We start from the raw sequence: 13,056 nt of genomic DNA on the forward strand, positions 1-13,056 counted from the left end.
GCATCTCATTGGCTCATTTTTGGCAGTTTATCATATGCTTTGATGAGTCTATATTTTTCACTGAGAGAAAATTACTTTCTTTTCCCTGTCAACTTTTCTGTGTAGGCAGCAGGCAGCCAGCCAGAAGCAGACGGGTTACCGCAAGGCAAAGTAGGGCTATCAAAATAAATAAAGAAAAAAAAAAGAATTATCGTCGTTTATTTTTTCCATACACTGTATTTATAATTTAGTTTACCGGAAATAGTTAGGATTTTCAGACCCTGTGCTTCAACTCTCCATCCATGTCTTCCGTTTTGCACTTACCTTGACCCTTGACCTCTGCACCCAGTTTACTGCGCAGTTCCTGCTGGCAGTTCTCCGTTAGCTGGAAGTCACATGACCTAAGCAGCATTGAAATCATCTGAGGTGGTTGGGGGGGTGTAGCACTATGTGGTCCTAGCTGAAGTTCCCCAGCACGGCCACCTATCATCTCCAGGACCTTCATGGCCACAAAAGAAATGTTGGAAATCTCAAAACATAGATACTAGAAAGCAATAAATACTGTACATGAAATCTGACGCGAGGAATCCTCAAACGAGCTTGATAGGCCGAACAGCCTGCTCTCGTTTGTAAATTTCTTATGTTGTTATAAAATTATTTCCATGACAAGTGGTAATACAGAAAGACAGTCAAAGCCACAAAGTAAAGAAATCTACCTTCGCTGGGACACTGATGGCGACAGGGTCTGAGATATCTAGTGGAGGATACTTTGGTGCCTTGGGAGAAAGCGCCTGCACCACCTTGCGGGTGAAAGAGCGCCGCTCTTGAGACAGATGTGAGGAGGTGGAGGCAGTGACAGGTTGACTGTGGGGGGGGCTGCTGCTGGCCTCTGTGTGCTGGGCCACTGCTGAGGGTTTGTGCTGGAGGAACATCTGTACGGGCGGTGAGACTGCAGCTAGGATGAGACTCCTGCGGGCTGCCACCTCCGACTGATTGAGCACCGAGTCCGGATCCTCTGTGACGGAGCGCTGGCTCTGGGAGCGAGAGTGGGAGGGCCCCTTGTGATTAACACAGCGGTAGGGTGGCGATTTGGCAGCATTGGGGGAGTCTCTGTTGGCCCCAGTGATGCTGCCCAGTCCTATGGGGCCGTCTTCAAGGAATGTGGGGCTAAAGTCGACCACGTCTTCTGCCATCCATGACGAGGCAGGGTCCCGAGACAAATCTGGTAGCATATAGACACCTTCCTCGTCATCAGCATTGTCATCATTGGCATCATCCCCCCCAGGGGCATGAGGGTCATCAGGCAGGAGGCTGTCATAGGAGCGACTGGGTGGCTGCTTGGACAGCAGCTCAGGCTGGGCCGGGGAGGCAAGAGAGAGCCCGTCGCTGCTGGAGCGCGGCCGGCGGAGACGCTGCATCTTCGTCTGTCCTGAGGACCAAGAGACAAAAGTAAGGATGGAGTACTGAGAGCAGGTTCTAGCAGGCAAGCAAAGGCAGCAGCAGAGTGATGTTACTGCAGAGCGAATGAACGAGACGCATAATATATTTCTACAATAATGATCTGTAAAGTATCAGACAGTCATAATAAGATCAGATTAATACTAAGGTCAGGACCTAATTCCAGGGGTGTGACGAGAGGTGTGAAAGACAATCATAAGACACTGAGGAAATCATTTGCATGCTTACTCTATGGTTTGGGTTGAAGTGGTGGCTCTGAGGCTAGGCATTTGTGCAAATCCCAAATCCCGTGAATGTCCAGAGTGATTTTACTCTGTTTACTCTGGGTCCTTAAGCACGGCCCTTAACCAGCAATTGCTTCATCCTGGGTATGGTGTTAATCTACACCCACACTATAAGAAGGTCCTCCAACTTACAGGGAATAACTTGGGGGTTGGTGGCAGGATTGGCACTCCAGCCACCAGAAAAAAACCTCACACTGGTCCATTCGGACTAGTGTGGTGTTGAAGTGACCCGCCACATGGCTGCACTCAGGTTCTCATCCCTGACGTAGTTTGTCGTGTGGTGGGTGCGGCACCGCGCTGTAATCAGTGCATGTCCTTCCCTCTCCTCTATGACACTATAGCACCACCTACAGGACAGGCTGTGCTTTCGCATAAATGTTGCTGAGCTTCCTTATAGTAAAGTAGCACTAAACTCAAATGCAAGCACAAAAACGGATTCATTCTAAGAAGCGGGTATGTAACTGTACACAAAATTCACATTTTGATTCAAACTATTTGATTTTTGGGTTCGTAGTTTGGGGAAAGTTCGGTACAGAAGGGAAAACAGAATTTGTTTTGAGATTATTTATTATAACTTCAAAGATTAACACAATGAAAAGAAGTTGTAAGCCAAACACAATGTGTCTTTTCAAATAAAATCTAAGAGACGCTGCACATTGTAAAATCAAACATGTAAATCAAAATTATAGTCTTATTCTTTAAGACAATAACAATCATAATGAACATAACCTCTGTTTTCTGCTACCAAGTTTGGCTGCATATTTGTAACGATAAACACCTGTCATGCCCCGACTGTCCGCTCCGTCCGCATGCCTCGTCCCCTCATTAACCTTGTGTGGATTTCCCATGTACATCAGCTGTTTCCTGTTGCTGTCATTAGTCCAATGTATTTAGACCACGTTTCAGTTTGTTTCCTCAGTCCTTTCATTAACGTTGTGTTGTGTTCCAAAGTGTGTGCGTACTGATTAAACCCTTCGTTCACCGACTTCTTGTCTCTCGCTCCTCTGTCCCCACTTGGCACGACTACACCGCTACAGCCTTTGTTATTGTTTTTTCAGCTGAATTTGAATTTCCTGGTAAAGCGTCACAGATGCCACAGGGAGACTAAGTTGCAGAGTCTGTTTCTGTCCCGCTCGGGTCATATGTACTCAGATGTTGTTGCCACAAATGATTTGGCATGTTGGGTATGTTTTCAGAAACATATCCAAGCTTGGTATAAGAAAGCCTACAGACTGCCTTGGACTTGTGAGGTACTCTCTCTGGTGTTGGTGTAATTTATCATGAAACCAAGAGGTTCCTAAAGAGCAGATTATGACTGACTATTGCCAGCATTGGCCACACCCATCACACCGATACAGCTAGCATAACGTTTTCTGGGTTAAACATCTACTTGAAAATTTAGCTTCTGCCAGTGTCAAGACACGTATTCATTTGTTTCATTGTGCGTAACCAAACTGAAAATGACGTAACTGAAAGGCAGATGACAAACACACTACCAGTCAAAAGTTTTTGCACCACAGGTTTTTACCACTTTTCAATTTATTTCATAACTTCAGATTTTTATTCTTGTTAAGCATTGGAAACTTGAGTGAATAACTATTGATGAAAATATAAGTGAAATAAAATAAATTCATTTATAACATGGAAAGAGTAGAACAGTGCATGTCTGACATCCTATTAACTGGTTCTGAGTCAAATTCTAGGTTGTCCTTTAACTAATCAATAGCTAACTGGTTCATCCCAAGAAACAGAGCAATTTTTAATGTCTTGAATTTTCTCTGCTGTTATAACTGCTAGGGGAGGTTATTTTGATGAATCAACGATATGACAACAACGATTTTGCCAATAAAGGTCCCCAAGTAGTGAACATTTGCAAATTTATTTGTTAGCAAAGAATATTGAGTACATTTTTAGTAAATGCTAAGTGAGCAACATATGCAAATTCTGAAAATCTCAGTGTGTGTAAAAACTTTTGACTGGTAGTGTATGTGTATTATTACAGCCCTAGAATGTAGTAGTAGAAAAAGAAGAGCAAATGATAATGTGGAAAAACTGTAACAATTAAAATTTTTAAAAAAAATCTTCCCCATTATGTATGTGTGGGGAGTGAGGAGGGACTAGTAAAATACTATGATGCCCCAAAAAGGGGCAGACTCTCAAAAAGGTTAAGAATCCCTGGTCTAAAGTAACATACAAGTGAGACAGCAGGGTCAGCTAGCATCTCTGAAGCAATTGGGGTTAAGGGCCTTGTTCAGGGGCCCAATAGTGACATCATTCTACAGTGTCCTGCCACCTGCTGGTAGCTGCACCCCTCACAAACGACAAAGGGTAGTGACGTAGATCATAGCTAGCATGAAGCACGACAGCATCATTCTCTGAACAATAAGCTCCAATATTCTAACAAAACGCTGAGAGCAGTTTCACCATAAGGTTCGGGTCTTTATGCCTTGAGATTACAATACAATAGAACCTGCTTTTCTGCAAATTGAAGTGGTTACAACTTACCTGCCCCACTGTGCTGAGAGGACAGAGACTCCTCACTTTTTGCTGACCGCAGGGTGAGACTATCAACACGGCAACCTGAGGCAGCCCCGGCAGGGGAAGGGGGGAGGACAGGCAGAAAAATTATCCATCCATCTATCCATCCATCCAGCCAGCCAGCCAGCCAGCCAGCCAGCCAGCCAGCCAGCCAGCCAGCCAGCCAGCCAGCCAGCCCGGAGCAGGGTCACAAAGGGCTCTAGAGCCATCCCAGGCAGCACAAGGTTGGTGTACACCCTCGATGGGATGCCAATCCATCGTACGACAAATTATACAATATGCTAAGTGATGTGGTATATTTGTAATATTTGATTAAAATAATGTTATATGGTGGATGACGCATGTACATTAAATAATGAAAATGAAGTGTGAACGTGTCAGTATGGGTTTCTTGTACCAGCATGGGAAGTGGACGGCTGGAACAGGGAGCTGATCCGCATGGGCTTCCGGCGGCCAGAGCCTCCCTGTTTCCCCATGGCGAAGAACGTCTTCCAGCTTCCTCCCGCTGACTTCCGGCTCTTAAAGCCCCTCTTCCTCCTGGACAGTAAGTCAAAATAAGGCAGAGAAGCTCAGGAGACCGGCAAGCTTTGAATGAAAGTACTGATCAACTTGGCATTCACATTTAGTAGGCACCAACTTTTCTTCGACACATTACTCCTCTGTGAAAGTGACATATTACTGCATAATACAGACATAACACAACATGAAACATAGCTGGTTTTTCATGGTCGTAGCAAGCAAAACTTGCTAAATCAAGACAAATAAGACATAATCAAGCTGCATGCAATTACTTTTTAACTCCTATCAAGAAGGACCAAGAAAATGAGCCAAAAGCCATGGACACAGGATTCCCTTAGACAATTTGTGTGTGAAAATTACATTACGAAAAAAAACCTTAATACAAGATAAGTATACAGAACAGCTATATTTAGGTATATTAGCAGTACAGGCAGTCCCCAGATTACAAATTACATCTATTTCCTAAATCTCTTTAAATCAAATTTTTAGGTAAGTTGGAAAAATAATACAATACATAATAAATTATTATACAGCAACAATAAAAGTAACTACAAATGGTACAATTGCACCTCGAGCCCACAAATCACTGAAGCAGCCCAATGTTTTTATGAATGTCACAAAGGAGTGCATGCATTTGTTATTACGAACCATTGTATAGATCTCAATTTTTTTATATAATAGGCTTTATGGCATTCTGTTCATAAGTGCAAGTTGCCAGTAAGTCATACATTCTTAAACTGGGTACTGTGTGTATATTAGACGTATTAAACATGTCTGTTTCCTGGGTGCAGGGAGATTGGGGTTTCGGATCTAACCCAAGATGCATGTGGAGTTTGCATGTTTTCCCTCCGTTTATGTGGGTGTCCCCCCTGTGTACTTCAGACGCTCTACTTTCCTCCCCATAAAGCCAGATGACCTGCTGTCTCATCCTACATAATGTACCCCTGCAGAACTGTGCTGTGATCCAGGTTTTATACTGACCTTTCTTCAGGTAGGTCAAGTACAGTGTGGAACTGGCCCTGGAAGGACAGCGGTGCTCCTAGCTGGAGCAAAGGGGCCTGAGTCCTGGCCTGAGCCTCCTCTAGGGTCAGCAGCTTGGTGGACACAAACGACTTGGGTCTGGTCAGGGATTGCCGCTCTAAAGAAGAAAATGAGAGACAGGGGAAAAGACAGAGAGACAGAGACTCCATCAAGCAGACAAGCAACGTATTAGCACAAGCATCGCACAAAAATGACCAAAATGACAGAGCTTGTGCCAAAGCAGCATCGTGGACAACTGGGTCAGACAGAGGCAGGAAAGGGTCCCTATGGCAGTGGCCATGAAGCAGACTGCCTTTGGGGCACACAGAGAAAGGTTAGTACAGAGTCACGTGAGCACTTTGAAAGGATTCAAAACTGCTGAGGCAGGTTTGAGCAGAACAGCTGAGATCTACAAATAAAGCCAGTGTTAGATGGAAGGAACCAGCTAATGACACTGAAGGTTTCCAGGTCTCAGAAGAGCTGCTGCAGGCTGTAGGCTTAGATGGAATAAAAAAGGAGAAGGTGAAATCAATGGCACTCAAGGGATTTATGTCCATATCGCATACAAGGGGAAAATACATTTTTAGAGGCTAACTGCTGAATCACACAAATTGGAGTTAAAAATGGTTTGCTTATGTTCTAAAATTATGAAAAGACAAGGCAGACAAACCTTTTACACCTATGTTTTTAATTAAAATCAAATCAAAACTTGATAGCCTGAAATGCTGCACCCAAATTGGAAAGACACACTGCACAGTAGACACTTAAAATAATGACAAAAAATTAACAGACACATTCAAAATGGCGTCAACATAACAGTAAAACATAACATTTTATTGCAAACATTTCCTATCTGCACAGTTTGTGTTGAGCTTGACAAGTGGGTTCAAGACTGCAATCACTGAAAAGGAATCCTGTACAGAAACAACCTGAAAACAACATATAATCTAGATAACAATGGAAATAAGGTTCACATCAATAGGTCAAAAACCTAACACTGAAACTCAAAAACAAACACAAATTGTTGTACAGACATATTCTGCAAAGTCAATTCAAATTGAAATACAGCACAATCGTGCACCATTTTCTGCATACTAAAAATAAAGTGATCGAAAGCTTGTTAATGACCATGAAAAATGAATTTTAGTTATATAACCTAATTAATGGCACTGCTCTCAAGGACATTTAAAACACAGAGTGGCGGCGTGCATCCAGCTCCTTGGCCTGCTGCTGCTGCTGCTGAGATAGGGTGGCTGGGGCTTGTAAGGGACTCAGAAGCAGCCCCCCAGGGGGCTGGGCCTGTGCCTCCTGCAGGCTCACCAGCCGGCCTTTCCGGGACTGCTGGGAGAGGTTATACACCGCCCCATCCGTCACTACGGAGACACACAATCACACTCAGCCTCACAGCCAGCTGCCTACCTGCTGTCAGTCAGTCTGTAGATCCCAGCTGCCATGAAGCAGGAGATGGAGCTCCACTTTATAATACACTAAACTCAATTAAGGGCTAGATTCTGAAATACCGAAGCAAAGCTTCAGAAGCTCTGAAAGGCAGCCACACTTGCTGAACTGGTTTTTAGGAATCATATAACGTCTAGAGATGCACCACACTCTGGATTCAGCTTCACGTTTCGCTAAATATTCTCATTTTTGAAAGGGGATTGGTTTCTGCTGAACATTCTTTCGTAGTATTAACTGAACCAAATCCCACACGTCTTGCTTTAAGCCTACTGAATGGACATGTATGTCACAAACCACATGGAAAAAGGTCAACGGGTAATATTCAGAATGTATGCTACAACAAAAATGCCCAGGGTGTCCGGTATTTCAAGCAAAAAGAAACAGATACAAGTGCATTCTTTGGCGAACATCTCATTTCCCAGTTCTGAGAATCCACTTCATTTGAGGAAGGTACGTCCGTCTCCGTTTCCCATTGCTTGTTAAAACTGCAGATTTACCTGTGCCTACCACTAATTTCTGTATCAACCAAGAGACTGTGTAGTGACACTATGTAGTTTAGTACCACTGCAAGCATTCACTCTGACAACCACAACCGTCTTACACCACCGAATGCTGAACGGCTTATTCTCCCTAAAGGAAACACCCATTTTATGTGACTATGACACAAGTTAAGCTCAAGATAAATGCTATTGTTAAATCTAGTGACATACTATTTTTGAAATGTTCTGATATATCTGTGTAGCTTACAAGAGTGGCTTGGCTATTGTAGCCTACGAAGTAAACCAAGTTTCTCTGCAGGAGATTATCATTTTGCGTTATAGGATGCCTTTTGAATTTGTAACATTTGAAATGTGCTGTTTCTATTGGCCTATAGCCTACAAATGTCTGACCTGGATATTGTAGGCTCATCTATGAGGCCTAGGATAAGTAGGAACTTGTAATTTCCCAGGATGACTACTGAATTTGTAACCTATATTGCTTTAGGTTATGTTTTTGTTTTTTCTGTGTCAATATATTGTTAAAATTTGCCTATCTTGAAGGCACTTCAATTATCACTTGCTTAGCTAAAGTATGAGTTTGAATGAACAAATAATAAGCTATGTTGGTTTTTCCATATTAGGCCTATAGGCTAATAAAAGGAACAACTGCAATAAATGTCATCTGTGACCATAATTCATAATACATTACAATAATTGGATTCGGTACCCAGTGAAACCCCATACATTAGGATTCGGTGCATCCCTAACAATTACTATAAAAACTTTCATACATACAGGTAACATAAGTGAGCTCGGCTTGCAGTTTACGAAGTCTTCACTTGGGTAGTGAACAACAGAAACCCTGCTAAGTTACGGATGTCTAAGGTCATGACATTTTCCTTGTTATATCTACAATGTTCAGCTTTTCCATTTAAAGAGTTAAGCACCAAGAAGAAATGGTACGAGTTGGATGTAATTTGGTACATGTGCAGAGCAGTGATGGGCATGTACATGATGCAGTTTGCAAGGAGATGGCATGTTCAGTCACCAGACAGAGAGGGTGCCCCGTAGACGCATTAGACAGCATTATCAGCACTTGACAGAGTTGGATAGGGGTCGCATTGTGGGGTAGCCAGAGATCGGGTGTTCGTATCGTGCAATTTCCTGCTATGTGGGGCATGCAGATGGCACAGCTGCCCAATGTTGGCACCGATGTGCATGTGAGGGCACCCACACACGTCGTGAAGGTCCCCGTCGCCCAAGTCAGACCACACCAAGGGAGGATCGTCGTATTGTGTGCCAAGTATTACAGAACCCCATGAGATCTGTGCCTGCCATCCGAACACAGGTATTTGACTCTCTACAACGTCATCATGCACCTTGTCTCGTCGACTGGCATCAGCTGGACTACAGGTTCACCATCCCATGTGTAGGCTGCGGTTAACACCAGTGTAGAAACAGCTGCATTTGGAGTGGTGCCATAACTAGGAGTTATAGACTGATTATGAGTGGCACCGTACCACGTTCAGCCATGAATCTTGGTTCCGCATTACTACGGATGACTCTCGTGTGCGTGTATGGCAATGCCAAGGAGAGAGGACCAATCCTGCCAATGTTGTGGAGAGACACACCAGTGTTACTTCTAGCATCGTGGTGTGGGGAGCCACAGGGCATGACATCAAGTCATCTCTAATAGTGAATCGGGGAACGCTGATGGCCCAGTGTTACGTGAGTGACATCCTGCGTCCACATGTCTTACCCCCCTCCCCTGAGATAGCACCCTGGTACAGTCTTTCAACAAGACAACATCAGTCCACACACATCACGTGTGTCTATGGACTGCCTGTGTATTTTTGAGGTCCTCCCATGGCCAGCCAGGTCCCCTGATCTTTCCCCAATCGAAGATGTGTGGGATCAGCTTGGATGTCAATTCACACCCTGTGTCAGTGCAGAATCTCGTGGGTCAATTACAACAGCTGTAGGCTAACTTGCCGCAGGAGAGGATACAACGGCTGCATGACTCCCTTCCACAGCGTAATGCCGCATGTATCCAGGCCTGGCCCATACTGCCAACTCTGTTGTCTGTTGGAACTGATATAATCATTGCGATACAGTCACATGACCTTTCACCACATGCCGATTCATTTCATTTTCACCACTCGGTCTGGGTACTTAACTATTTTTTTGTCATTGACTGTATAATAAATAATTTAAAGGAGGCCTATTATGCTCATTTCCAATGGTCACAATTTTAGTTTTGGAGTCTACTAGAGCAGATTACCTTAATGTTAAAAGAAGTCTTTTTCTCATACTGAACATCTCTATTCACCTTCTGTTTGAAATGCTCTGTTGAGCCCCACCCCCAATGAGCCCAGTGTGCTCTGATTGGTCAACTTGCCCAACTAGTCAGCTGGTAGATGTTCCGCCCTTGTCTTGCAGTCTGCAGACAGCTCCATGCACATAGGCATCCAACAAAGACTGTGTTACGAAGTGACCTCACCATGTCACAGAAGCAAAGGCTGGAATTCCAGCGAGACATTTCAAGCAGATTAGAGAAGAGTGGTTTCTGTGGTGAGCGTTGCTCTCTTTGGTGTGTACTTTGGGCCATAAGACTTTGCAGACCATTTACGTGCACATAAAGCTATATAACGCAGTAAAGGTAAGGGAAAAACTGGAGAAGTATAACACGTCACCTTTAAAAGGTTGAGCAGTCGATGAAAGAATGCTTATAACTACCTGTGTTGAAGCGGCCCACAGATGTGAATGAATCGCTGAAGAGGACTTCCACGTTGCTCAGAAGGAACTCCACCACCACAGACTGGATGCGCACCTCTTTAAATGGATTGGCTCCGTTTAGCCCAACTGCTTCAATCTCCATGGACCTGTCACCCCACCGCCCAAACACACATAACCGAGGTACTATCAATACTAATCCTTGTGTTTTTTTTCTGATAGTGTGACAAATCATAATAAGCAAATAAGTATGACATCTAAGACAACTGGGATACCAATCATCTCTTTACTGTTGCCATGAAGTAAACGGTCTTCGAGGTACACGGACATGGTGATAAATAAATGTTGTAAAATAAACAATAATAATAATAATAATAATAATAATACATTTTATTTATGAGTGTCGCCTTCACAAAAAAATTATACAAGAGTCATGATGAAATAATTCATAAAAGAGTGAAAGTTAATTTAAATAAACGAGTTTTAACGCGCGATTTAAATAGAGTAATTGAATCCAATTTTTGAATATTCAAGGGGAGAAAGTCTCAAGGTCTGGGTGCCGAACAGCTTGAGGCCATTTTATCTATGGTACTGAGTCTAACAGAAGGAATGATAAGTCATTCAGCTGAGGAAGAACGCAGAGAGTGCCCAGACTACATGAGTGTAAAAGATCAGCAAGGTGACTAGAAACAAGGCTGTGAAGATAGTAGAATACATTTACAATAAATGATTATCACACACTGATATGACTTACACAAGCCACATTTTCAAATATAACTTTACAATATAATAAAATTTTACTGAACTTAATTTGTTCAAATAACATTTGAATCTGACCAGGAGGGGGTGCAATTGGCACCCTGATAAAATCATGTATGGTCACCATTGTTGTCATGCCCGGCTCGGCCGATCCTCGTGTGTGCCACGCCCCCCTGATTATCCACGTGTGCTTCCCCAATCGTACCCAGCTGCGTCTTGTTATTTCGCCGTGTCTTTGTCCTATATCAGTCCACGTCTTGCCCTGGTTTTCGTCCGTCATTGATGTTAGTTGATGTCAGTACTAGTCTTTTGTTCTGTTCTATCCCGCTCCCTAATAAATCCCCAGTTTACCCCGAATTCCGCCTGCCTGCCTGATCCTTCCTGCCCTTCTGCCTGTCCGTTCAACCGCGCACCTTGACAATTGTCCACCAAGACTCTTGACAGATGTGGTACATACCGCAGCAGGTTGGGCGCCCAGACAATGGCCAGGTTCTTGATGTGCATGTTGGTCTCATTGCTGTAGGTGGCCAGGCGAGCAAGATGCTTCATAAGGTACTCCAGGGTCCTAGGAAGATACAGTGAACCAACTCCTCAGTTCCCATAGCTCATTTCCACTCACCAGCAAACCTAAATGTGGTTCTCAGCTGTGTAATCTTTGTTTTGTATAGTCTATCAACAAAAATTCACACCATCTGATTTGTTGCAATCTTGCTTTTGCAATTTTTGATGATTACTGGGTAACTCTTGAGATGTGTGTACCTGTAGTGAGGTGGTGGAAGCTGCTGAATGACATCATGGACCTTCACCATGCGCTCGTCCTCAGTCATGTCTCCCATACAGTCCTGTGACAAAGTGACAGAGGAAGGGTGAGTGAAGAAACAGCACAACCTGAAAGAATGGATTCCTGCTGGAAGGTAATGATACGTACAGGGTGTTCTGTAACATGAAATACTCACTTTGTCTCGTAACGCACCCCTCTCCCTGAAAAGAAATTTGCACAAATGCACTACACACACACCCATATACTGGAAATTTCCTATTTCATTTGTAGCACTGTGAGGGTCCTGGAACCTGGAAACTTTAGCTTACATTTCAAAAATCATTTCAGAAAGCAGGTTTACATTAAATTTAGGTGACTGATTTGGTTTATAAAAATAATAATGTCATTGTCACATTCCAATTCAATTTTTCTTCAATGTGTAAAGCCCCTTCTTGGTTTTATACCCTGCATTTATGCATCACCCCCAGAGTAGTAGAAAGCAAATTTTGTTAATCCATTTATATTAAAAACATTCCAGTAGCAAAGGGTCTCTGGCACTGTTATCTGTTTCCCAAAAAAAGTAGCGAAATATTAAAATTAGTGTAAATGACTAATGTCACGAAATGCAACTACTGGCATTTCTTGTGATGTTTTTCCAATTGCAAGTTTGTGCCTCCTAATCCAATGGTGCCACCTATAGGGAGAAGTGGCCAGGATTTATAGGCAACATTGAATGCATTGAATGCTTCATTTTACTGCTTAAGTGTTATAGCCAGTTAATTTGGTTGACTGATGGACCCACTTCTGCAGCACAATCAATGCACGGCCATGTCACACCGGCGGTCGATACTCACAGCAAACTTGTCATACAACTGGTAGGTGAGCAGTGGATTCGGTAGCTCCCGGAAGTAAAGTTTGCACAAAGAACCCACACAATGTATGTCCTGCATGTACAGGTCCTTGGTCAGATCAGGCACATTTTCACTGTCAAACTCATGCCTAGCAAGGAAAGGGAAACAAGACAGGACAGAAATGATCGTCATGGATTCACCATCTTGCTAACTTCGGC

General features: G+C 43.4%; 1 protein-coding gene across 6 annotated transcripts in view; it reads right to left on the reverse strand.

The window, feature by feature from the left end:
- Positions 1 to 13,056, reverse strand: part of LOC125749683 (rho GTPase-activating protein 33-like) — a 50,902-nt gene that overhangs the window by 6,277 nt on the left and 31,569 nt on the right. For all 6 annotated transcript variants that reach the window (XM_049027172.1, XM_049027169.1, XM_049027168.1 and 3 more), the window contains 9 exons: positions 12,842 to 12,986; positions 11,987 to 12,069; positions 11,685 to 11,792; positions 10,472 to 10,617; positions 5,760 to 5,916; positions 4,657 to 4,796; positions 4,227 to 4,301; positions 696 to 1,408; positions 304 to 478 (listed from right to left, as the gene is read on the reverse strand). In XM_049027172.1, coding sequence (XP_048883129.1) covers positions 304 to 478; positions 696 to 1,408; positions 4,227 to 4,301; positions 4,657 to 4,796; positions 5,760 to 5,916; positions 10,472 to 10,617; positions 11,685 to 11,792; positions 11,987 to 12,069; positions 12,842 to 12,986 — 1,742 coding nt within the window. The remainder of the gene's footprint in view (positions 1 to 303; positions 479 to 695; positions 1,409 to 4,226; positions 4,302 to 4,656; positions 4,797 to 5,759; positions 5,917 to 10,471; positions 10,618 to 11,684; positions 11,793 to 11,986; positions 12,070 to 12,841; positions 12,987 to 13,056) is intronic.

The sequence above is a fragment of the Brienomyrus brachyistius genome, chromosome 9 (genome assembly GCF_023856365.1).
Source record: "Brienomyrus brachyistius isolate T26 chromosome 9, BBRACH_0.4, whole genome shotgun sequence".
Taxonomy (NCBI): Eukaryota; Metazoa; Chordata; class Actinopteri; order Osteoglossiformes; family Mormyridae; genus Brienomyrus; species Brienomyrus brachyistius.